This window comes from Fringilla coelebs (genome assembly GCF_963513975.1).
Source record: "Fringilla coelebs genome assembly, chromosome: 13".
In the NCBI taxonomy this organism is placed as follows: domain Eukaryota; kingdom Metazoa; phylum Chordata; class Aves; order Passeriformes; family Fringillidae; genus Fringilla; species Fringilla coelebs.
Genome location: NC_140039.1, coordinates 1,131,773 through 1,141,541, shown reverse-complemented (window position 1 = coordinate 1,141,541; position 9,769 = coordinate 1,131,773). Strand labels below are relative to the sequence as shown.

The window sequence follows — 9,769 nt, the reverse complement described above, 5'->3', positions numbered from 1 at the left end:
CAGCAAGCCAGGGCATGACTCCAACCAGGTGTGGTGTCCCCCACCAGTGAGCGAGCGAGTCACAGAATCCCAGAATGGTTTGGGTTGGAAGGACCTTAAAGCCCATCCAGTGCCACCCCTTCCAAGGGCAAGAACACCTTCCACTGTGCCAGAGTGCTCCAAGCCCTGTCCAACCTGGCCTTGGACACTTCCAGGAATAGGGCAGCCACAACCAAAGGCCATGCTTCCCCTCCTCTGCCTTTTAGGAGGACACCAGAGATCCTGGCAACTCAACCACTTGACTTGGGCATAGGAAAAACTTTTATTTACATGTTAATTAAAAAAATACTTGACAAAAAAGGCATACAGTATTTTATACTAAAAGAATAAAGATTTTTATTAAGCACTGTAAGTTGCATTCAATAGCCTTCAAAGACACCACACCACAATCCATCTACAACCAGCCAAACCCAACAGTAGTTCATTCTTGCACAATCCATGAGTTGGGGCAGAACTCCCTTCAACTTACATTAAGATACCTACTTAGCTCTGGCGGGCAGGGAATGGGGAATTACACCTCATTTCTGATCACTAATGTGTGATGAAGAGCATCAGGAGAATTATATGAAAACGAATATAAAGAAATGATTCTGATTTTGAAGTACATTAAGTTTGGAAACACTAACAAAAACATCAAAATGATACAGGTATATTTGCTTATACTAAATTCTTGATGGGAAAGTTCTCAAGAACAAGCCATTTGTTTCCTGCTACAGAAGGGGGGTACTTTTTTTTTGAAGATCAAAGCGTTTTTTTTTTTGTTTTTCACAGAATTTCATATTTGCTAATATGAAGGCATAAAACAGCAACAGAGAACAATAATGCATACAGCAATGAGTACACCAGGGTAACGTTGATATTCAAAACGGCTAGATAATTTTTTTTTTAAAGTTTTAGAATAAATGCAACAGAGGTCAATAATCACAAAATTTTAAGGTTAGAGCAAGATCAGTCAATGACTAAACATAGTTAACATCTTTTATAGGACTATTACTGATTATTAGCTTTTTTTGTTTTGCAAATGGGCACAGTACTTGTAAGAATGGAAGAAAGAGGACAATAACATGCATAATATTAACTACACACTTTAAAAATCATGAACCATGCAGAAGTTTAGCTCAAATAGTAGTACTAATGGTCTACGTCTGATTCAAAACCACATAGTTCATTGATCACGGATGCATGGTATTAGTCACAAAAAGTTTCCTAACACATTGTGTTTGTTTTGAAAGGTCGTTTGCATCTTCTATGATTTCAAGTTTATCTCCGTTTAACTCGCTCGTAACATATGTATGATGTCTATTGAACTCAGCAGAACTGCAGTGTTACTGAGAATTGGTAGTTTCGAGAGTTTGCACATTTTTAACACAAAAGAACCACGGCAACGGTGATGAGATTTCAGAAAGAAAAAACTGTGGTTGTGCCTTTTTCCCCCCATAATCATGAAATCAAAGCCTTAAAGAAAGCTTTATTGTGACACAGTAATGCAAAATCAAATATAATGGCATACATATGGTGCCAAGTACTAAAAATTATAGTTTTAAGCTATATATACTTAAAGACTGCCAAAATTTGTTTTCTTTATATTTCAAAAAACAAAACTACAAGCTTTTGTCATAACCAGTTTAAACTTTATGTATACTTCATTTTAAGTGCGGGAGTCAAATGCTCTTCATTCTTTTTTTTTTTTTTTTGTTTTATTGTAGCATTTTGACTACAACTGGTTAAAACTAAAAAATGTGTTGTTTAAATCTCTGACATCAAAGAGGGATCCGAATTTCCAAAGTCCTCATTTTTCTCTTACGGAAAGGAAAAAATGTACGTAACTGTAGGCTCTCTTTCTTTCCAGATATTCCTAATCCTGACCCTTCCCAACATCCTTCACCCTCTATAAAAAATAAGTTTACTCTTCTTTTTTTAAGACAGTGGCCTCAAGAGCATCATCTTTATGGCAAACACTGTCTGCATTTAGTGCATTTAAGTGAGGATTCGTATTGCACATTTTAGAGTCATTACTCAAGGCACTTTCAGACTGATTGGAAGCCCTGATGTCTCCTGTATTCCCATTCATCTGGGAAGCTGGTTTTTCCTCAGTCACAACTCCATTTTCAGCCAGGGATCCATCTGAAGACACAAGTGAGGATTTAGATTCCTCGGATTTTGACTTAAGTTCTTTGGCTACTTCTTCTGCTGAAGCAGCGTAAGGAGGTTTGCCCTAGTTGTTAAAAAAAGAAGAGAATTACTGAAGAACCAGTGCTAAAAATGTATATAAATGTACAGTCTGATATAAGGACACTACAACAGGCAGCATGCAGGGCACAGGGTCGTGAGTGAACACCAAATATTAGGCATTGCTGAAAGAAGTGGCCCACAAAATACACAAAGAGGATTTTCGGTGTTCCCCAGAGCCTTCTGATGCCCCTGGGGCAATGCTTTAGTTTTAACTTTGCTGTTGCCCTCCTTTCACCACATCAGAGCTACATAAATGTCTGAAACACCAAAACTGAGAATCAATGTCCAGCTGCACTTTGCTCCTTGGTTCATGTGTGCTGTGATTCAGTGGCAGGATTCCGTGTTACTCAAATACAAACACGACTGTTTCCAGCCAGCGTTTGCAGGAGTGCAGAAGCACCATGCACTATTCCCTGCACCAAGCTATATGCTTGCAAGATTAGGAAAGGCTTTCATAAAAAACCATATAGTAAAATTGTACAAGACTGAGCACTGCCATAAAAACCAGACTGATGCAGCATACAATTAGTTAAGTATTTGTAATTAATCTTAGTGTTCCAGAAACATAATAGCCTTTAAACAAGCCAAAATAAGCAGGTTAGCCTGCTAAGAAGCAGCACACTGGTCTGTCACATTGTTCACAAAGTCAAGTGGTAAGAAACGGCTTAAGACAGCAGCAAACAGCTCTGCAGTATAAAAACCTCCACTGTTACCTACTAGAACACCTGCAGTAAGCTGCTGAAGGATTTTACAGAAGCACTTTGCAGGTGAGTCAGAACTGCTGTTCTCTAGCATTCTCATTATCCAGATAATCACAATTCTCAGTCCCATTGCACAGGAATGGGTGATCACTGTCATCATGCCTCTTTACAGACATCCTTAAGTTCAGCTTTCAAGACATGCTTTAGTTTCTTTCCAGAACAAGAGTGAAAAGTTTCATCTTGGGACAAACCAGACCAGTCTGGTGTGTTGGATAAATCCAAAGAGATCGTTTTGGTCAGATTCCCAAGCTGAGGGGAGGAAGTGCCTTGGCTGAGCCTGGCCCTGTGCAAGCACTGCCTCAGTGAGGCAGAGGGGCCACTGGCACCTCCCAGCCTCACCTGGCCCTCACAGTCCACTTACTGCATGCCAACTTTCCCAAGTTCTCCCGGCCACGTGCATTTTAAATAATCTTTTTTATCTTCCTTTACAAGAAACATCCTATATGGCCTTGATGACCACAAAATGCAATGAGCTCAGGTCCATAGAAAATGCAACTTATCTTCTCCAGGCACAATTTTACACACAGGTCCTTGCAATCACAAGTATTTACCATCCAAACTACATATCATTATTAAAAATGAAAATACCCAACTTTGATGGCACTTGTCAAGACACCTGCAGCTATTACCTGAACTATACTCCCATATGTACACCTGTAGTAAGCCTGGAGTATTTGGGAGCTCGTTTTCAGGATTTCCTTTATTTCAAAGCTTAAGATACTCAGAAATTAGATGCTCTATTATTAACACAGTGGTTTCTCTTCTACTTAAAATGTAAAGTTTCAGATCCACAGGTACATTTTTAGATGTATAGTCTGTGTACACAGCAATTTAACAAGGAAGAGAAATATCTCAATTTTTACACCTGTAAGACAGTTAAGTTTTACTGGAAGTTAATAGTTCCTTCATTATCTACTGCAGAACATTCTTGTACTGTCTGACACCTGAAAACACCCCCCTACTCTCAGGTCTCTGACAAATGGCATGACGTATTTATTGTGGAAGTTTTTCCAACTATTTACTACTCATTCATCCAAACTGCATAGCAGCCAGAACCATGGAAAAGGGAGGAAAACAGAACTCTGAAAGCAATTGACATCTCATACAGGTCAGCAGTGTGCCTCATCTATATTTGAAGGATCCATGGAACAGACAGAAGTCATGATCCATGGACACTGCAGGGTGCCACCAGGAAGGAACCAGCATGCTCAGGGGAAAAGGCTGCTCTGCTATTCCCCAGAAGTTTAGAGTGACCTCTTAGATCTGGAGCATGGCAGCAGCAAAGATCCTTCACTGCTACAAACTTTCCTTCATGAGGCTGGACCATGGTCCCAGAAAAAAAATTGGGGAAGAGTGGGGGCAGGAACAGAACTGCTAATTTGTTTCAGCTTTGTATTTCTCCCATTTTCTAAATTTTCTTCTACTCCCATGGCTGGTTAGAGCTGTGTAGGCACAGGATTCATGTCAAAATACATTCTTCCACATCTGTCTTTAGAAGCAAAGTTTGCTTTAAGTGAGCTGTGACACCAGCCTGTCCTGTCACCGCTGTGCGGCTCACAGCTTCCACGGGTCGCCAGAAACACTTGGAGCTGTTAAAGTGGTGCTGGTCTGGAGTCCAGCCCAGCCCAGCCCGTCCCAGAGCGTGCTGCAGTCAGGCACATGGCTTCATTACCTGAATTGCTCCCTGGCTTTTATAACCTCGCCCATAGTACCTTCCACCTCTTCCAAAAGTTCTTATCACCGGAGTGGAGATAACTCCTCTAGGTCGCCTGCAGGGGTGGGGCAAGGGGAGAAAATAAAACACTGATCAGTTTTGTTTACAACTGCTTTGCATTTAGTTTTGCCAGACTATTATTTCCCTAGCTTTACTGTCTAGTGCCTATCATCAACACATTTTGAAAGAGGAAAGTACCTAATTCTGAATTGTAGGGTTCTGCTGCTTCCAGTTGTATCAAACCCAACAAACCTTTTGGGTCCAGAGGAATAAAATGTCTCTTTCTAGATTTCCCTTCAAAATAAACAAGCTTTGCAGATATATTTTCCAAGTGTCAAATTATCCTCATGACACTTTAAAACCAGAGCTCAAAATACTTTCACCTTACAAAAATGGCAATTTGAAGCACATAGAAAGCCATTTCCCCCATTAAGTAACAGCTCCCAATGTAGACACATGAGACAGGCTCTAAAAGAAGGTGAGGCAGAATTAAAAAGTCACGTAGGTACAAAATTATCTAAGAAACTGAGGGAATAAAGGAGCCTTGTCTTTATCTGGCATGTGGCAATTGGTAAGTTGGGATGCTTTCCAATGGAAACTCCCAACTTAGATGCATTAGGAGGTGGGTTCTGGTGTGATTCAGTAGAGATTACATCAGATGAAACCAAACTTTCTCACCTTGGTCTCAAGCTGTGCCAGGGAAGGTGGTTTAGATTAGATATATTTGGAAAAACTCACAGAAAGGGTTGTCAAGCTCTGGTACAGGCTGCCCAGGGCAGTGCTGGAGTCATAATTTTGGAACTGTTCCCAAAACACATGGATGTGGCACTTGGGGATATGGTTTAGGGGTGAGCATGGTGGTGGGTACTGGGTTGGCAGCTGGACTTGATGATCTCAGAGGTCTTTTCCAACTGCAGCAATTGCAGGATTCAGCTACAACTGCTTTAACTCCATCAGCTGCAGAAACTGAATTTCCCAATGATTATGTCAAGAACTCCTATGTCAATGTTCTCCTCAAAATTCCTTGTTTTCTCTACTAGAAATACTGGATTGCTCTAGAAGCCTGGGACTGCCCTATGTTTGCTCTGGAGGTGCTGGTGTGACACCTGACCCACTGGGGCTGGCTGGGTGCTGCTCAGGTCCCTGAATCTCAGGGGAACAGCACTGTGCCCCCCAGTCTCCTCTAATATTCTGCGAATTCCCACACTGGGCAGTAAGAAATCAAATTCTGGGGTTCAGAAGCGACAGCAGAGAATGAAGAGAGAGGAGCTGTGGTTTGCATGTGAGTCCCTCTCACTGTGTTCCCTCCTTGCTAACCCCCCTGGCTCTCGTTTTACAAGGTCAAAGTGTGTCCTTCAAGGAGCTGAAAAACTTTTCCTGCTCAGAAAATCACGCTAAATACACTGATGGATCGAGACTAATACAAAGCAGCTGGTATAATTTTACACAATAAGAACAACATCTGAGCTCAGCATTGCGGAGACATGAGGCAATGGAGTGAACAAGCCTGACTCAATCCCCTCTGCTGAAAGAGATAAAAATGGAATACAAGTGTGCAAAACTGGGCCATGAACTAAGACAACCTGCTGTGCTGTTTCCTAGTTGTGACCTTTGGTAGGAAATAACCTCTGCCAACGTGAACCTGTTGTTAAAGCGCTGGATCTCAGGGAAAGGCTCTTCCCCCAGAGGGTGCTGGCATTGCCCAGGCTCCCCAGGGAATGGGCACGGCCCCAAGGCTGCCAGAGCTCCAGGAGCCTTTGGACAGCTCTGCCAGGGATGTCCAGGGTGGGATTGTTGGGGTGTCTGTGAAGGGCCAGGGGTTGGACTCCATGATCCTTGTGGCTCCTTTCTAACTCAAAATATTCTATGGTTCTGTGATTCTGTCTTTAGGCAGAACCCTTAACATGAGAATGTTTTCCTATTGGTTCTACTTAAGTATCAACTGACCAACAAACAGGTAAGCTGCCTGCAGTCATTTTCCCCTCTGGCCTATTCTAGTAAGTCTACATGTGACCAATGCCCTATCAGCACTGATCTGATGGAGACAGGAAGATCTGGCATTGCCAGTATTCCTATCTCTTTGGGGTGACAATCTGCACCAAACCATACTGCCTTAAGACAGTACTTCCAACAAAAAGAAACTTCAGGCATCTCAAATTGAAATCTACTACTGAAAAATCTTATTTCTCTGTCATAAAGGGTGCAGCAGCACAGGTTGCTACTCCTGCAGGGTGCAGGAGCAGCACCACCCTTTCAGTGATCTGTTCACTTCCCAGATAAGGAGAGTTCTCAGTTCCTGGCTACTGATGTTCTGTGGGAATTCCGGTATTTCCCCCTTCAGGAGATGGAGGAACTGCTGTCCTGTATGGATGTAACTGAGCTTTGAGCTCCAGGCTGCCCACAGACCCTGGCTTTGGCAGAACAACAGGCATCACCAGCAACGCCTCCCCACACAGACCGCAGATTATTGGGAGAAGCAACCAGCTTCTGTTCATGTATCCTCATGAAACAGAACCCGTGATCATCCAAGAACCTCATTTCAGTGGTGAAAAAGATTATTTTGTCCCCTGGTACCCAAGCAAACCTCATGTCTCCCCACCTTTGCTCACTCACACTCTCTCCAGATGATGCTCTGGATCCGTGCAGGGCTCCCAACACCCCCCCACCACCCCAGGTGCCTGACAGTTGTCTGAAACACCTGAAACAACCCTCAATGCTTTTGTTTTGGCAGCTGGATCTCATTCTTGAGAACTGGGCAGTCCTAGCTAAATGAGGTCCCCTCAAAGGGTCAGCTCTGAAGCCACTGAACCTGCTCACCTTTGTTCCCACTGCTCCTGCCTCTCCCTGGCCCCACAGCAGCTCCCCTTCTCCCAGGGCTTCAGATTAACCAGCTCCTCACTCAGCCCAACATGACAGGCATACCAACAGCTCTGGCTGACTCCAGCATGAAGCCTCATAGTGCACACTGGAGTAAATTAACAGATCAAATTCATGCAGTGCAGTCTTTCACACTGCTGCTCCCTAGCTCAAGGTGGCAATAAAATCCATCAGCTTTACTCCACTCATAATACAGACAGACATAATGCATAGTGCTTTAGGATTGTCCCCTGTAATTGATACAACCTTAATGAAAGATAAGAGAGTTCTGTAAGGCACAGAACCAGCAAGCCTATGGGAAAAAATACCATCTTAAAAATAATAAACTAGATATTTCTGTAATTAAGTGCTTGGTTTTCAGACATGCTGTGCACCTATAACTTCAGCTGTAGTGAAAGGAAGAGCTGAAGAAATTAATATTCTTTTAAGCACATGTCCATCATGACCGTAACAGAGACCTATTAAACTCAGAAATGTCCTTCAGGTGTTTTTTGCTTCACAGGATTACATAATGTAGTTATTAAAACTGTTATCATGCTTCTTGATAAATGTCCTTCCACAAAAAAGAAAAGTATTTAATGTTATGTATCTACTGGTTTCATGGAAAAGTCCTAAAGTCATCTCCTCATGCAAAAGCAACCTCTGGGTGTGTGCATATATATATATATATATATATATATATATATATATATTTCAGATTGAGTATGAATTTTATTTGCACATAAAAATGCTTATACCTATACAAGTAACTGGTGAAAAGCATCTTAAAAGGAATGCCAATGTTTTTCTTGAATATTCAGTGGGTATAATGCATCCTCTCTGTCCTAAAGTGTGTCATATGCAATCTCTACTGCTTCCAACTTGTTTTCCTTGCTTCCCCAGTCATTAAATCCCATGTGAGAAGCACATTCCCAGGCTGGCACTTACCCTCTGGCTGGTCCTCCCACGGACACCACCTGCAGAGGAAATGGCCCTCTCCCCCCTCGTCCACGTCTGCTTCCAGCCCAATGGCCGACTACAGTGCCGGCAATTTCAAGTTTCCCTCCCTGAGAAGGAATAGGTTGGACTCCTGCACATAAAAGCAAAACCAAACTTTGATCTTCACAATCATCACAGTAAAGTTCCAAATTAATGGAAAGCTGATTTGCCCAGATTTCACCACATAACCCATTTCCTCTAGGGATACTGCGAGGTTATTGCTCATTTTGCAGTATTCCAGAAGTGTTAGAACTCCAAGAGCCTGTTTCCCCCACCCCTTTTTAAAAACAGACATGAGTTCTGAAAAGAAAAATTATCTGACATGAATGCTTCAGTTTCAGTAATTGAAAATATACTTGAGATAGGCCTCAAGAAACCAGGGGAGTTTTACAAGCTGGCTGAAGACTGTTTTTTTCCTGCAATCTTGAAGAAGGAGGAATTCTTGCAGGTTCAAGGCACTTTTTAGCCAACAGCAAGTATCAGCATAGATCACACAGATTATATTGGCAATAAAGAGCTTACTAGGCTGGATAAGCTGTACTAACACTAAGTTGCTATAAAAATGTAGCATTCAAACAGATCTGGTTTAAAAGGTGCGTTTATCATTTCCCCTCAAAGAAGGCAGCTAAAGTTACAGTTGTCTAAGATGCAACTACAGCTTCTTTTCAAGTTGCTCATGTGTTTATACTAAATCAGCTCTGGGGCATAACATGTATTTCAAGAAATCCAGGTATGCGAACTGAGCAAGATGTTACTGGTAAGACCATCAGGACCAAAAGGGTTACAAACCACAGCATTTACACAGCCATAATTAGTCTCCAAATGTTACAGGCTGAGAACTACACTACTGATTACATCCAGAAGGTTCCTACTTCCCTGTGCAAGTCCTTCAGCTCCAAATGCAGATGGTTTGCAGGGCCAGAGTTATCCACACATGAAGCAGTAAAGGTATGTTTGCTCTTAGGATAAAAGCTCAGAGGCCAGGAAGAATAGCTAAATATGTGGGAAAAATTTACCCTCAACAGGTTTCCATCATCTCACATCATACAGGAAGTGAGCAATGGGCACACAGGAAGGGAAGTAAATCCCACACCTGTGTCCACACCAGCATGGATGCCAGCAAAGACGGGCTCAGCAGCAATACCTAAGTAAGTCATTTCTACGCTAG

The 9,769-nt window shown here is 42.3% G+C and overlaps 1 protein-coding gene across 2 annotated transcripts in view; it reads right to left on the bottom strand.

Annotated features, from left to right (window-relative positions):
• Nucleotides 1-362: 362 nt before the first annotated feature.
• FAM120A (family with sequence similarity 120 member A) overlaps nucleotides 363-9,769 on the bottom strand; it is a 48,393-nt gene continuing 38,986 nt past the window's right edge. For both annotated transcript variants that reach the window (XM_084214833.1, XM_084214834.1), the window contains 3 exons: nucleotides 8,551-8,692; nucleotides 4,705-4,801; nucleotides 363-2,254 (listed from right to left, as the gene is read on the bottom strand). In XM_084214833.1, the coding sequence (XP_084070959.1) occupies nucleotides 1,943-2,254; nucleotides 4,705-4,801; nucleotides 8,551-8,692 (551 nt within the window). In that variant the 3' untranslated portion in view covers nucleotides 363-1,942. The remainder of the gene's footprint in view (nucleotides 2,255-4,704; nucleotides 4,802-8,550; nucleotides 8,693-9,769) is intronic.